At 37.0% G+C, this 16,833-nt stretch overlaps 1 protein-coding gene across 6 annotated transcripts in view; it reads right to left on the bottom strand.

Moving 5' to 3' along the window:
- Positions 1 to 5,947: 5,947 nt before the first annotated feature.
- LOC113526807 (spectrin beta chain, non-erythrocytic 4) overlaps positions 5,948 to 16,833 on the bottom strand; it is a 75,512-nt gene continuing 64,626 nt past the window's right edge. For 4 of the 6 annotated variants that reach the window (XM_026914166.3, XM_034305209.2, XM_026914169.3 and 1 more), the window contains 8 exons: positions 16,372 to 16,456; positions 15,860 to 16,056; positions 13,623 to 14,326; positions 13,145 to 13,205; positions 12,275 to 12,534; positions 10,310 to 10,480; positions 9,587 to 9,629; positions 5,948 to 8,101 (listed from right to left, as the gene is read on the bottom strand). In XM_026914166.3, the coding sequence (XP_026769967.3) occupies positions 7,886 to 8,101; positions 9,587 to 9,629; positions 10,310 to 10,480; positions 12,275 to 12,534; positions 13,145 to 13,205; positions 13,623 to 14,326; positions 15,860 to 16,056; positions 16,372 to 16,456 (1,737 nt within the window). In that variant the 3' untranslated portion in view covers positions 5,948 to 7,885. Of the gene's footprint in view, positions 8,102 to 9,586; positions 9,630 to 10,309; positions 10,481 to 10,642; positions 12,535 to 13,144; positions 13,206 to 13,622; positions 14,327 to 15,859; positions 16,057 to 16,371; positions 16,457 to 16,833 lie in introns of those variants that run through there. The other 2 variants (XM_026914167.3, XR_003402807.3) reach the window with 2 other exon arrangements.

Genomic DNA, 16,833 nt, shown 5'->3' with positions numbered 1-16,833 from the left:
ACACAAAAAAAACTTTCAGTATTTAACAGAGGATATTTCTAGAGGGCAGACTCATGCCGTATGTAAGGGCATATATTTATAGATATTCAGTGAGGTACACAGGTACTAAAGCCATTGTGAGCTTTAGAAGCAAATAAAAGAATATGTAGAAGACTATGTATGTTCCTGTGTGGTGCAACAGAAACATTTGCCCTCTTGTGTGGAGATTGCAAGTTTGAATCCTGAATATGCTGCTCATGGCTGGGAGGCAAAGACAGCAAAACTGGCCATGCTCTTCTAGTGCGATGGCACATTCTCTCTCCCCTAACAGGCACATCTCTTGTATGTGGTGTTGTAGCAATTCAAAGTTCACTCTGATGAGCCTGGTTGTTGACACCACTAGACTTTATTCTTTCCAGAATTAAGCCGAGCAGCTGTCTGCAGACAAAAGCTGCCCAACTCTTCAGAAAGGTGCTCTTATATCCATTTTCATGAAAAAACTTCCACATCCTGCTTTTCACAAGACCCAACATTCCCATATATGCTTATGTTATGGGTTAAGGAAGCCTCACTCACTTATATCTACAGCTTGTTTCTGCTCTCCCCTCTTAGCAGGATACAACTGCCTATGTAAGGTCATATAGATCACTTTCAGGCCTCCGTGTCACATTGAGCACTACACCGGTACATCTATACCACTGAAGATAAAATATCATCAAATATGAGTACACATTTTGTGGTTAACATTTTACAGTTACAGTATTTCTACAGTGGAAGGGTAAGGGTATGAAAGATTGTGCTTTCCTCTGAGTGTGTTATACTGCCCAGTTGACTGTCTTCACGTGTTCGCTTCCTCTGGGAATTGGACAAGACCAAATTAGGGGAGAAAATGGGGGAAATATCCAGACTGGTGATCTCTTTTGTACAAGTCATAGGGGATGTATTGTCTTCTTGAGGAACCTACTAAGCACAGCATTACAATAATTACAAATGCATGGATTGGGTTTTCTGCGTTGCTTTGAAATAGAAAACTTTGGCAATGTTTTTTTTTAATTTGTGAAAGAAACCTTGCTAACATTTTTTTTTTTGCATTTTTACATGAATTTTTTAAAAAAAGATTGGAATATAAATTTACATCCAGGTTTTGTACTTCGGATTTTATATACAAGACAAGAAGATTTAATTTCTCATGAATTAGTTTCTTCTTAGATTCAGTACCAACTATCAGTATCTCAGTCTTGTCCTGATTCAGATATATAGTTGTATTCATTCAGATATATAGTTGTGCATCATCTACACAGTAAATTATGCAAGGTTTCCTGATTATATTTCCTACAGGCAGCATATATAGCAAGAAGAGCTGTGGTCCTAAAATGAAAACTTGTGGAACTCTATACTAGAAAAACATTTTTTTTTATATGAATGATTTTCCAAAGCAAAAGTCTTCCAAAGTCTATCCATCAAATACCACTTAATCCATTCTAAACCTGCCCCAATTTTCAGGACGATGGATAAGGATCTTGTGATCAGCTATGTTCAAATGCCACACTGACATTAAGTAAGACTAAAATAGATTTTTTTTTTAGTCTGCACTAAGCCTTAGGTCTTTCACAGCACGGATCAGTGGCATTTCTGTGCTATGGTTTGAATGAAAACCTGAGTAGAATTTCTCCTAGAAAGTTCTTAGATGCCATATTTTCATTTAATTGCTTAAAAATTGACTTTAAAATAAATGTTTATAATTTGTTTGTTTATTTATTCATAGTCCTTCCACTGCATCCACTGATTCCAAACCAACTGTAAGAGATAATCTCTCCAGTGGGTCCTGGGTCTGTTCCAGGGTCTCCATCCAGTGGGTCATACCTGATATACAGCAGCTGTAGTGGGACGTATGACCAGGGGGCCTTTTTGTAAAATATCCAAACCAACTAGCTTGTCTTAATTGTCTTAACTGGCTTGTATCTACTCTAAGGCTCTGCTGGACCGCCAAACTCCTAACCCTATCACAGAGAGTAAGGCCAGCAACCCTGTAGAGGAACCTCATTTCTGCCTCCTGTACTAATGATCTTATTTTTTAGTCACTACTCACAGCTTGTGACCATAGATAAGGATATTGACTGACAAGTACAGTGACTGCAACATTGCTGCCACTGACATGATATATTTGTCAGTCATATGCTTCCTTTATTTTAATTTCTCAAGAATCAAACTCCTAGATAGTTAAACTCTTCTGCCAGGGGCAAGGTTTTTCTGCTCACCTACAGTTATCATCCCAGTCGTTTACAGATAAGAACTATGACCTCAGACCTGGAGAAGCTGATTTTCATCCTAGCCGCTTCTAAAGCCACGCCACCCTGCCCAGGATAAAGATGAATGAATGAATGAATGAATGAATATTATAGTAGGGTAGTTGAATTTTTCTTCTTTTTGTTGCAACGGTATCAAGTCTTTCCCTATATTTCACATTCAGAGCATGAACCAGTACATTATTAAAACATCTTTGAACTTCTTCACTGTTACTGAGTTGATGAAGCACATTTTTAATATAAGATTCACAAAAGTATTATATCTTATGTCTCATCTTGATACAGGTTAAGAATGACTGTTAATTCTATTTACAAATTAAGAAAATCTGAGATGAACAATATAATATTCACAGATTAAGAAATGAGACATGAGATGAGGCATGGAGAGGCTCATTTGTGTCTAAACCTGGCATAGGGAATGGTCTACATAAACATATGTTTTTACAAAAATGTGTGAAATTGTGGTATGCTTTGGTAAATTTTCTGAGAGGAGACATTTATTTAGTGTATATGGAAGAAGGCTCCAGTGTTTGCACTTTGTAACAGTCAAAGTTATTGGAAAAAAAGAGGCTAGTAAGGAACCACCATATCCAAGGGATAAAAGGAACCAAAGTGCTGTGGTATTAGAGGAATAAAACATTTCAGGGTGTGCTGTTTTTGAAAAATAATAAATCTCGAGGTGGTAACAGCCCGACATGAAGTACACACCACCCTGTTATTAATTATTTTCCTATAACATGCCCCATTGTGTTTTTCTGCTTACTAAAATCAGCTGTGATAAGAATTTTATCATAGCTAGTAGATCTATGATAAAGCAGGTAATCTGCTTGGGAGGTCTATAAATAGTCTACAAAAAGTACTTTGACTCAAGTGTCAATCACAAGACTCGAAAGTTGAAATGTGAATGTTGAAAAGATTGATGTTTTTACTTTTAAACTCACTATACTATATGCATGTTACTCTGCCTCCTCTCATTTCCTGTCTCACTGGGTGCATACTTTTATAGTTCTCAGGAGCAGACGCTAAAGCCGAAGTGTCTCTCTGATTCGGTCAGGTTTAAACATATAAAATCAAGCTTGCGATCTTTAATAAGATCTTGAATAAGAAATGATGTTAGCATGTTCCAGCTTACTATTTAGCCCATTGAGATTGATGAGGGCTACTAGGTTTAATGAAACATGAAGCGTTTTTTCCCTGTGAATTTTGAATGGTTGGCACATATTTAATTTTAATAATGTTTAATAGTATCTACTATTTTTAACACATATAACTCCCTTAGATTTGGCCAAAGCAAATTTAATAAATTGAGTAAATTAAACTACTAATTAGAGACATAGCTTATGAGATTTTAAAGTCCAATTGACACCCTGCAGTTTGAGAACCGCTGGTTTCAAGAAACATTTTAGCCAAACACAACTTTTTACAGTATTTGCTTTAACTCTAAATGTAGTCAATCCTTTGAATTTATTTGCCACTTAGTGTTTAGACTGAAGCTACAAGGTAAATGTAGTTAATGTAGCTGCACACCGAAATCACATTCACCTTATACCCTTATGAGCTGTTCAGTATTTTAAAGACTTGTCTATGTGTTAACTATATGACACTGTTATCAATTATAATGGACAAAAGGATGACGCAGCTCTGAAAACAGTAGTCATGGCCATCTTAAATCCAGAATCACATCATTTAGTGTCACTCCACACAAGTAGCATGTAGGTGGTACAGTGTTCAGAAGTTTGAAGGCAAATTTGTAGGTTACATGTGATTATAAGATAATATTGTTCCATTTTGAATTCTATTTTTATTTTAATGGACTTCTTATCACACTATTTTATTCAACATTATATAAAAATAGTATTACCAAGCCGGACAATGTCTTGAGTGTGTGACGTGGGCATAAACTGGCAGCTATAGACACCACCTTAATTATTAGCTACATTAACCTTGTAGCTCTAATGTAAACATAGGAATACTAGGTCATTAATATACTGCCATACCCCTGGTTGTAATAAAGAAAATGACATATATTTGTACAGTAAATTTACATATTAAACCATATTGGAGAAAAAAGTGAAATGATGTACAGAGATGAAGATTTTTTTTATAATTCTGAAGGCAAAAACAACAAAAATACAAAATCATTTATATAAAAGACTTAAAAAAAAAAAACTTTAAAAAAATCCCAGATGTTTGTCATCATTCATTGTTTCTCATCTTTTGAATCACCTGTTGAAACATTTTACATAATAAATAAATGTAGACAGGTTTTTAAAAAATGTAATGTGACATGGTTATGAAAGAGATGTTGCATTCAGAGTTGCCTTTGGTATGTAACACCAAAAAAAGAAGCTGTTCAGTGCAAACAATAATTTAATAATTTTACACTGAAGTTTCCTCGCACTGAGTTATCAGATCTGTATCCAAAACCGTCAATACTGAAGTGGAATTAATGCAACCCATGCACTGCAGTTGTATATAATTCACATTAATATTAATAGAGATAAAGCCAAATCCAGAACATATTAATCATTTTAAATCCCTGCAATACAGCTGATTAAACACCATCTCAAACATCACGCTATAACATACTGACATGTTATCCTCATGAAAGTGTGTTAATGAACTGATATGTGTTGTATCGGAACATAAATACTGGGAAGCACTGATCTAATACACACCAAGTACACCAATGCACCCTAACACACACTGACACACTCAACAAAACCTGACTCACTTCATAAACACACTCCTACTAGGGATAAAGTGAGTATCTTAGTGTCTGGTAAAGTGAGTTAGAGTGTGTTATGGTGAGTTAGGGAGTGTCTAGCTCTCAGGTTCTGCACATTTTATTCTGTTTTTATTTGACTTCTGTTTCTCTCTCTAACAAACCTTTTTATATCCTGATGAAGTGAGTGAGCTGATGCATTGTAGAAAAACACACTAACAAGCAATACAAGAGAACTGCAGGAGCAGGACTAACAAACGTTAACATATCCTAACAAAGTCTAACCCTAACACACTGATCCAACTCATCAGCTCTTTATTAGACATGTGCTGATATTACATCATCATATCATAGAAATAATTACATATAATAGAAATATAATAATTGCCCAAAATCCTGTGATACTATGATGTTATTATACTGCAAAAACGATTTCACTCAATCTCATTGTGAACATTTTTGTTTGAGACTTTTTAAATAGAGAATATTTGTGCATGTTGTATTTTGAAGTATATTTCATTATCTATTACAATAGGAAGACACTAGATTGTGTAGTAAATGGAGACTAAAGCAGTGGGACTGGGATCGCTGACCTAACACCCTCCTACACTGACTTTAGCCCCCACTGTTAAAGATTTGCGTTTGTCATACTCTAACACACCTGGCCCAACTCATATGCTTATTAACACACCCTTCATAACACTTTAACTCCCAATATATCCTTACGAAGTGAATGTAAATCGAGCTGATCTGCTGAATCAGGTGTGTTAGAGAAGACGACACTACATGACATTGTAGCACATCTCACAACTTCCTACATCCTAGTTAAGTGATAAACAATCATGACACACCCATTTTGGATCACAGAGACTCCTCATATTAACATAATAAAAAAATCAACAAATCCACACGGAATGAGAAGCAAAGGAGATACATGTACTAAGAAACAATTTATTCTCATGCAGTGCCTGAATACTGCAACAGTTTAAGAAAAATACTGATGTGCACATTTAACACAAAAAAAAAACACACACACGTGGGCGTGACACAAGGAAGACTACGGGGTTTAAAATCAAATGCCTGAGTTCTCATTACCTGGATGATGTAAGCACACACACACACACACACACACACACACGGCTTATTGTTCCAGTCTGAACATACATTACGGTGGACTTTAGGGAGACACAGACATGACATTTTTGTCCCTGCAAACACTGAAACAGGAAGTAATGACCTTTGGAAGGAATTCAGTCACTTCCTTATTCCACTGAAACAGGAAAAGGGCATTTTATTAATGCTGTGGCTTATTCTCAAAAATAAGGAGGCAAAAATACAAACCTCTGTTCCAATCCTGTTTTTAATGCGCCCATAACATCTTTCCCTTCCCTGGCTGCTGAGTGATGTTGCTTAGATGACCTTTAAATGAGGGATTGAATCGAAAACATTGGAGACTTCAGGGCCACAGTTTACCCAGAGGGCATTACTGCACTCTTTGACGCACTTTCATTTGTTTTTTTTTTTTTTTAATTTTATTTTATTTTTTTCAAAATGGTGGATGAACTGTTGGTAAGTGTAAACTATAAAAACTGTAAACTCTAACATTTGATTGTCTGTGTTTAGATTGATTTTTATCCCTCCAATTCCTCCATCTGTACATGACAGCTAAAGGAATAGTGCTACTTTACTCTACTAGCCAAGTAGCTGTTAGCATGGTAGCTGGTTAGTTAATAACCAGTTACCAAACCTTTATAACTTAGTATGTTGGAGACCAAAGGAAATAAATAGAAATAAAAACCGGCAATAAAATGATTTCAATAAAAATATTTCTATAGTAACTGTTTAGCAAACCAGCTAGTTAGCACGCTAGCCTTATTGGGTAGTTAGCTAGCCAATAAAACTCTACACAAAATGTGACAGAGACAGAGTGTGTAAATTTCCAAGAAAACCACCCTATTGTTTTTAATTTTTACCATATCTCATTAGCACACTAATGACATTAATAATGCAATAATGCCGTTATGACTCGGCGTAGAGTGTAACACTCTGTGTGTAAATCTCCAAGAAAATCACTTCAGCTTCATTGTTCTCACTGCAGAGGGAAAAACGTGACCTACACACTTCCGCCACCCCCACAGTGCAAATGCACACTCATTAGGTGATGTTTACGAGGGCGTTAAAAGCAGTATTGGAAGGCAGATTTCAGGCTTTACAGTCCCCTGCATGGTTATTGTCTTTACTTTATTTCATACATACCTTTATTTTCTCAGTCTGTAAATTTAAGCCGATATATAATTCATGCTTTGATAATCACACAATCAGTGCTGTTATGGTGTACAAAGTGTCCAGAAGTTTAAAAAAAAACATTAAATAAATTATTTATATAAAAGAACAAATTAACTTTTGGCATATTTCCATTCTCATCAGTATGTTAGATGTGAATAGACACTGATAGGACTCATTTGAACATATTTAAAAATGTCTAGCAGTAGTATGTCAGAGTGATTATAAGATTATAACACATGTCCAGGTGCTTTTACTGACCACTACTAGACATTTCAGAATGGACCTGGAGAACTGAAAACATTCATAAACAGATGTATAAATTAGAAATAACTATAATGAGCTCAGGGTAACATCTCTTGGATTAATCTTTGATTGGCCTCTCAAAGAACCGCTCTTCAGGCATCGGTACTGAAAATCTCCAACGGACACCAGGAGATGCTTCAAACCTTCAGGGTAAATCCACTCGGATGGCAGAAGTCAGGACGGAGAGAAAGAGAAAGAGTGCAGCATTTTCTCTCTTTCTCTTCAATTTTAGTGTCACATCAGACTCCCAGTGGAACGCAATGCAAACTGGCAGAAAGTCGCCTCTTCATTTCTTTTTTCCGCTCTTTTTCTCCATTTTCTCACCCTTGTCCGAGCGTTCAGAGCCCCGATCTGCCCTGTCTGATTTCTCAGCTCTGCTGCCTTCCCTCCGTGTGCCTTCGTCTGTAGATGAGGTAGTTGGATGAGACTGCCCCCATTTAGCGATTTCCTCATGTTCGCTAATACTAGTGGTGATACTCGAGATCCAGCCATTCAGATCATCCTGCATGAAAATAATTTAAAAAAAAAAACATTAAAACAGAATCCTAATTCACTTAATCTCTGCACATCAGATTAGAGCATCATTCTTTTGAAAGGAAACCTAACAAGCCCACCTAAGTTAGTAGTAAGCTAGCCAGGTTATGTAAGTAATGGTTAGATATGGTTAGCTTGTTTAACGTTACATCTACCAAACTAACTAGCTATTTAGATATTTATATTCAGCTTTTGCAATGACAACCCTACCTAATGGTAGCCGTCTAGTTATATGTAGCATATAACCTTTTCTGAGGCTTCTGTGCATACAGAGAATATAAAAAGTCTACACTCCCAAGTTAAAATTGCAAGATCATGTCAATGTGATATAGCAACCAACAAATTTAAGTTAAAAACACAGAAACGTTTTAGGGAAGAAAAAAAGAACAATAACATGCCAAATGTGCACGCCCCTTAACTAATACTTTGTTAAAGCACCTTTTGCTTGTCTTTTTTTATTTCTAACCTTTTCTATAACAGTCTACCGACTTAGCGCATCTTGATTTGGCAATTTTATTCCACTCTTCCATGCAAAAATGGTCCAGATCTAACAAATTGCAAGAGGATCTCTTAAAGTTGTTCCGCAGATTTTCAAAAGGATTTAGATCCGGGCTCTGACTGGGCCATTCAATTCAATTCAATTTTATTTGTATAGCGCTTTTAACAGTGGACATTGTCACAAAGCAGCTTTTAGTTCTGGGACGGCCACAAAAATGCCAGGCCGCCCCTTAACTCCAACCCTACCATTAAGTCTTTTGCTCTGTCATTATGTCTACCGTAGTGGGCAAAATCCATACCTTAAGAAGAATTACAACTGGTACAGTGAATCTACCGTCATGCCACCCACTACTACCTCCCTTAGCATCCTTTTAGCAGATATGTTGCTGGTATGGCATTCCAAGCCAGAACACTGGTTTCTAACTAGCTTGATTCACATGCAATCTAATAATCAGACAATACTTTTAACTTTTTTTAACCAAGTTGATTGCTCTAAAAAAAAACACCATATATTTACACACCTGGATTGAAGTGTTCCAACTCTATTGCATTTGAACTCAGTATTGAAAGTTAAATGAGAATGACATTTTTATCTGATCTAAAGAGGTGGCTAATTAATTTAATTATCCATTAAATAAAATAATAATTGCCATGAGAATATCACAATCGTCATCTTCCCATACACCATTCCCATATAGCAGTCTGTTTCCCACTTTCTGTGTTTGGTCATAGTGTCTTGTTCCTGTTAACCCCCACTCTGTGAAAACTGTGAAAAAGGGACAATTCCTTATTTCTTACAAAGAGCAAAATGCATTCAGGGAATTCTCTGTAAGAAAATGTAATAATAACAAACTGTACTACATTGCAGGATTTCAACTGGTTGTTTTCATACCTAACCAAAATAGTGCACTATGTGGTGGATAGGGTGAGATTTTGGACATGCACATAATCTTACCTCATCTTTTGCATGGAATAGGAACTCGCTCCCGTCTTTAGTTCTGGGATTAAAAGGAAAAAAAAAAAAAGACAAATGTCTTTTATTAGTGCATATATTTTCTTTCTAATTTTTTACTTCAAATTTTTTAAATATTTTTTACATTTACATTTTAAGTTACTATTATAGATTTTTGTGCATTTTCTTCTTTTTTACTTCCTTATAAAATTATATTTTTCATTTTATTTTCTGCATACGTGTTATATTTTTTCCTTTTATATTACCTATTTTTATTATATTGTTTTACTTTTTATAAATGTTTAGAATTATATATGTTATATATAATTATATATATATATATATATATATATATATATATATATATATATATAAAATGTAATTAGTTTTACTTTTACTTTTTTATTTCCTATTATTTACTTCCACTTTGTACATAGACTACAGACTTTATATGTCTTCATATTTTTCATATGATTTTATTTAAAAAAAATTTTTCCTTTTTATATAGTACTATGGAAATCTTTTTTTTTTAGATTTTTATGTTTTTTTGTACTTTATTAGACTTGTATTGGAAAATTATATATTTTTCAGACTATATCTTTAAAATATCTTTATTTTATAGATTTACTTTTCCTTTTTATTTCTATTTTTTATTTTATGTTAATATTATAAAGATTTTATTTTTTTTAAATGTCCTATTATTTAGCTGCACTGTGAATTGTTTACTTAAGCGTGAAGACGTTTTTCTTCTTCTTGTAGCCAAGGTTGATGTCGCAGGAGCAGCTGCTCAGATTGAGACGTGGCTCATTATTGTATGTAGACGCTGTGTTCTTTGAGTCCTTGAAGAAACCCAGTTCACCTTTACTCAGTACGCAGTACAGATTCACCCAAGATCTGCTGCAAAACGTAAAAAAAGAGCAGACGAGCAGGTGTTAGCGTCAAAGCGTCTATCTAACCGTTACTCACCTGCTGAAAGAGCGAAGGATAAATCCTTAACAGAGCGATCAGACTGCTGTGAAGAAAATCACCCCTTCACAGTGCTGCACTTCTGTGACTTACCTTTGTGGAGAGGCAGGAGATCAGCCAGGAGCATAGAAAAAAACATGGAAGAGAAGAGAATTTTGATTAATGCCAGCAAGCAGTGGTGACTAGTTAATAACGCTAATGCTAGTGTGAAACTAGCTGCAGTGAGAAAGCACTTTTCTATGGACTTTTCCATCCATCTGTTTTGATGCTGATTACGCACACAAAATAAAGTGTTTCTATATGTAAAAGTTGTGGCGTGTACAGGGATTGGAATTATCACCCTCCAAACTACCAACCTGGTATATCCAATGATAGCAGTGGGTTTGACTGTTCACAACTTTTATGTTTTCTTAATGATCTTGGGTGATCATTTCAGATTGCAGGGTTTATTTAATAGACTTTTCATTGATGTTTGCAGGTTCCCAGTTTCTCCCTATATTTGTCATTGAGTGTGTGTGTGTGCAAACTTAGAACTTAGAACAGTATACCTACAAGATCTGTAGCATTTCTAAGCAACTTGATAAGATACCAACATTGGGTAGAAAAAGTAAAGAAAAAAAAAACAAGTTTCTTATGCATAAGAATGAATTCTTAAAAATGGGATTGATCAAATGCACATACTCATATGCACAAGTCCAAATAAGGAAGCATAATAAATACCAATTGTTTATAGCCACCATACATGTTCCTCCCACTGCTCATTTAAATACAGACATACTGAGAATATCCATGTATGCATTGTTTCAAAGGGTACCTGAGGATCTGTTTTGATAGAGACTATAAAGCACTTTTGTAAGTTGCTCTGGATAAGGGAGTCAAGGGAAAATGTGGACATTGAAACTCATAGCCTCTTTTAATTTGATGCAGGTATCCTCATTCCTGGTGTTGCGAAACATTCTGTGTGTTTGACTGGTACTGCTCAGCAACAGAAGAGCATTTAATGGCAGCCCAGTGGCTTTCTTTGAAAATTCGCAAAACATCTGGATGGAAAAAACCTCTAAGCAGCACTCACTATGCATGTATATCTTTTTATGTGTACAGGCGCAAAAGTAAAAGGCAGCCATCTTGAATTGTATATCAGGCTAGTTAATGAAATGAGCCCACATGCTGCTTGGCCTTGGAAGTGGGGAGCTGTTGAAAGGGTATGAACTGCCAATATTCACTCTGTACCATACCTTTTAAGCCGTGGATTCAAAAATACAGCAGCTGTGGGTCTTCTGCCAAAAGATGCTAGCAGCTAGCATCAAGATGTCATGCAAGAGGCAAGCTGTGCTAATGGTACACTATTTAATACCGTTAGTAGGGGAAAAATAGTTACAGAACCTCTAATTTGTGCAAGCAAAACAAAATAATTCTTTGCTTTTGTTAATCTAAGATATTGTTCTTTAAGAAAAGCTACAGTAAGCTATACTGAAATTTAACATGGCACAGACAAAATAAAAACGTAAGCATTTTTTTAAACTATTTTAGTTTGTGTTGATTGCAAACGTTTAAGAAAAAAATGACAAACTACCAAGCACTGGTGCACTAGTGGATGCTATTTTGGTGTTAGCATACAGTAGAATCATGCTAAGCCCTGACTGGCATAACTGGAGCAAGGTCAATAGCATGCTAAGTTATGTTCATGCCCACAGGCTTTAAGCTGAAGGAGTTGAAGCTCCCCACCTGTTGGAGCTTTTCTTCTGGCTCTCTATGTCTAATTTGCGGAAGAGGAAGCCCTCACGCTGAGCATGATGGGAAGGTGGCTGGGGGACAGACGAGCTGCTCTGGGCAGGAGCAGATCGTGAGCGTCGCGTTTCGCCCTGTGCCCCATCTTTGGGCCGCGGCCGTCTCCGTGGTTTTGGTCGGTCTCGAGCTCGGGGTCGGTCCGGCCGTGACGACTTCTCTGGAAATCCGTTTGGAAGGCGAGGAATTTCTCCTCGAGCCTAAGATTTTATTACACTTTAATTAATATTGATTACCTGTATTAATATTGATTATATGATTATAATACTGTAACATATTCTACCTATATTTGCAAATAAAAAAAAATCCAAGTGATTTGAGTCACTATATCCTTCCTGGCAGAACCAATCTGGCCATTTTCCTCTAACCTCTCTTATCAACAATGCATTTCTTAATGTTTTTTGTTTTTCACACCATTCTGTGTAAATTCTAGGGACTATCGTGTGTGGCAATTCCAGGAGATCAGCAGTTTCTGAAATACTCAAACCAGCCCATCTAGCACCAACAACCATGCCACGGTTAAAGTCACTGAAATCACATTTTTTTCCCCATTCTGATGTTTAACTGAAGCTCTTGACCTGCATCTGCATGATTTTATGCATTGTGCTGCTGCAACATAATTGGCTGACTGGATAACTGCATACATGAGCAGGTGTATAGGTGTTTTTATTAAAGAAGACAGTGAGTGTGTGTATGTATGTATGTATATATACAGTATATTGAGACATGTGTGTGTGTATAGCATGTAATTACAAACCTAACAAACCCATAAAGACATATGTTAAACATAACCAGAGATTGTGAATTCACCTGTGCAGCTTCTCTCTCTTGAAGCTGTTCCACAATGTCAGCTAAGGTAGACCGTTTCTCTCTGCAATGAAACAACAAATTAAGAAATTGATGAACTAATTAACTATGTTTAACAACACAGATCGTTTATGTCCCATTAAGATATATGCTTCAGAAAACAGCACAAAATTATAATTGGATACCTTGGATACCTTTAGGGGTTCATATACGCAGCTCAGAAACACCAAGCAAAGTGGTTACTTATGTTCATATACAAGAATAAAAGAGCTATCTCAGTTTAAAAAGTGCAATTGTGTTTGTAAGCAGAGAAGCTGCAAAGCTAGTGTGAGAGAACAAATTCTGTGTGCACAGTGAGCTGAAGTAATGTATGATGACGCCGCTGAAATCAGATGCTGCCAGGGTTCATTTAAAATTAAAATGCTGACCAGTAAGATGAGCAACTGTGGTGATATGGAAATGTAATACTCCGCTGTCTCACCCTCCTCCTGATCGTCTATCTGATGGTTCTTTGCCCGTCTCATGTTCGCTGCTTTCTTGTCTCTCAAGCCGATGTCGGTCTCTTCTCCGAGTTTCGTATACTTCCTGTTCGCTGGACGTCTGTCTCTCTAGCCTCCTCTCTCTCTCTGCCCTTTCCCTCCATACTTCCTGTGGAAGCTCATCTCTCCTCGCCTGAATCAGCTGCTCGTTAGAAAGCTGACGTTCTATACGCAATTCCTTCACATGAGGACGATGCTGCTCCACCTGCAATTCAGAGCGACTGCCTCCACTGCATCCTGGCTCCTGAAGCACTACCTCTGCCATTACATTCACATCTATTTGAGGGCGCACTGTGTCGCGCATTGGTTTGATCTGAGTGCTTTTATGTTCTGTGGGCATTCCAAGACCTGCAGCAACCCCCAGGACACCGGTGTTTCTTGCCTCCTGGATTCGGGACATGGCTGATCCACTCACAATTGGCGTGTAGTTTGAGACTGTGGAGCCAAGTCTCCGAGATCCAGATGGTGTAGATGGCTGAGCCATGTTTCGCTCACCCCAATAGTCCCCCTGTTCGTAAATGGTCTGTTTGTGAAGTGATGAAGGGCTGCTACGTGCTGGAGATGAATCCTGAGGGTCCAGAAAAACCTTACGACCCAGCAAAGGGGTTGGAGGCAGCTTACTTTGCTCTGCCTTCACCTTCTCCACCTGCGTGAGAGAGATGAGATCTTAATGCTGTTATTTGCTTAATTATTAGAAACTGCAAGCATCCATGCTCATGTAGTAAGCAAGGAAGGGCCCCACAAATGGACCGTTGAAGAGCCCATCCAAGTTACAATATTGAGGAAGCAACCTAGTTTATATAGGCGTTGATGATTTTCGTATTAATTAATTTTGTGGTTATGGCTTTGTATTAATTAATTGATTCATATGGGCAATTTAGAGTAGCCAATTCACCTACCTGCATGATTTTGGGAGGCAGGAGGAAATCGGACACTGGGAGAACATGTGTAACTCTGCACAGACAGTAACCCAACCTCAGGATCAAACCAGGGACCATGGAGCAGTGACATGGCAACACTACCCATGCCACCCCCATAGCTCCTATAATACCTAATATCATTTACTTTCTAAAATGTAATAGTAAGTAAGTAAGTAAAGTAAGCAAGCCAGTGATTAATTAAGTGAGTAGGTAGTAAGTAATTTAAAAAGCACATTTAAAACAACAACAGTTGACCAATGTACTGTACGGAGTTAAGATCATATAAAAATTATTAAGCAATGAATAAAAATGAATAAAAGCAATGGTAAAAGGAGAAATATATGACAACCAACACAGATGAAAATGCTGAAAAATGCTGAAAATTCTGAAAAAAATAAAGTGTTATAGATCTAAATACAGTTGTCACCCTAGATATTGTTCCTTACAAGGAGTTTATTGGTGCAAAAACCTTCTAGAAAAAAGGTAATCTACAAAGCTGTGGAAAAAGGTGATATGCTCAGATGAGTCAGTTTTCCATATTCCTGACAAGAACGTGAGTACATGATTGGCTACTCCAAAAGAATGGAAAAGGCTTGAATGCTTGACCCCTGGTATGGTTTTTCCCTTGGAGAAAAGAATTGCTGCAAATAAATATAAAGTTATTCTAACTGGTTTCCTTTATGCTGTGATGAAACATTCCTATCCTGATGGGAGTGGTCTCTTCCGGGATTACCCCACCACCATCCTCAGGGCATGATGGCTCACTGAATGGTTTGATGAGTATGAAAACGATGTAAATTGAGGGAATATCTTTTGGAAGAATGACATTCCTCCCTCTAAAACAGTTTCATAGACAGGTAGAACCTATGAAGCTGTTCTTGAGAATTGTGGTGGTCCATCACCTTACTAAGACACTTCAGGTCGGCTTTTTCTTTAATTTGTCACCCCTCTGTACGTTGACCTACTGTTAACTAGCTATGTATTTATGTCTATCTAACATACTCCAATGGCAGCCCCTCACAGCACCTCTAGCTAGCTTATTTAATAGCAAGATAATGCTATCTTTACTGATCAATATTAGTAAAAGTCATCTTTGTCTCTTTGTTGCTAATACAAACATAATAACATGTAGGTGGAATGGCTATATAGGGTACAGGACCTGCTAAAATCCAAAAAAAAATGTCTTAAATATATTTCAAATTATGTATCATACAAACAAATGTATACATCGTCACTTTGCTGGCTTTGTTTGAGCTCACCGTAGTGAGGCGGCGTAATGAGCTGAATCTCTCTTCCCAGGATGCCGCTGCTTTCCTGAAGGCCTCATGTCGGCGAATGAGCTGCTCTACTTCATCTACGCTGCCACCAAGTTCCTGACTGACCAGGAATGCCTCCTGAGATGAGAGCCAGGACTCAGCGACCATCGCCTCCTGAGCAAACTGATGAACCTCCAACACTGTGACCGGGGGAGAAACACACAGACAGGGAAGTGGTAGTAACAGAGACAGACAGAGGCAGGGAGAGTTGAGGGGAGAGAAACAAGTAAATAAAGGGAAAACATAATGAATGACACAGCAGTTAAGAAAAAGAAAGAGAAAGAAAAAAGGAGAGTCACAATAAAAGAGAAACAAAGGAAGAAACAGCAAAAAAATTATTCATTACAGTTTATGATAATGAAAATCAGATGTTCATTCATTCTTCTTATACATTTTATTTATACATATTACACTAGGATTTACTGTTATTATTACTCCATGGTATAATGACTCACTGTGCTGTAGTTCCTCCCAGTGTTTATCCCATTTCTCTGTCAGCTCTCTCTGTTTGGCCAGAACTTTCTCCAGTTTTTCTTTAATCTGAAACACAGACTGACATTTCATTAGGCTAATGAAAATACACAACATTAAGGATCCAGATTAAGGATCGGTAGAATCACGGCAATAAAAAATGGTGCAGTGCAGAAATAAAACTCCAACTGTAGGATCGTTTGGATTCAAACTTGCTGATAGAGTGAAATTTCACACCACTTCACTCTCCAGACAGTTTAAGTGTAAATCTGCTGCTGTCTGAGAGCTCATGCTATGAATATATTACTGACTTGATACTGCTCATCATTTCAGATACTGCTTTCATTAGCTAATATTGCCCATTATCATAATTTTTAGATCTTTAAAATTGGTACTGGTGACAAGATTTTCATCATGGTCAAGCCTGCTTTTTATGAGAAAGTTAA

The sequence above is a fragment of the Pangasianodon hypophthalmus genome, chromosome 6 (genome assembly GCF_027358585.1).
Source record: "Pangasianodon hypophthalmus isolate fPanHyp1 chromosome 6, fPanHyp1.pri, whole genome shotgun sequence".
Classification (NCBI taxonomy): Eukaryota; Metazoa; Chordata; class Actinopteri; order Siluriformes; family Pangasiidae; genus Pangasianodon; species Pangasianodon hypophthalmus.
Note: the sequence above shows the minus strand (reverse complement) of the source record. Positions and strands in the feature narration are given on the sequence as shown.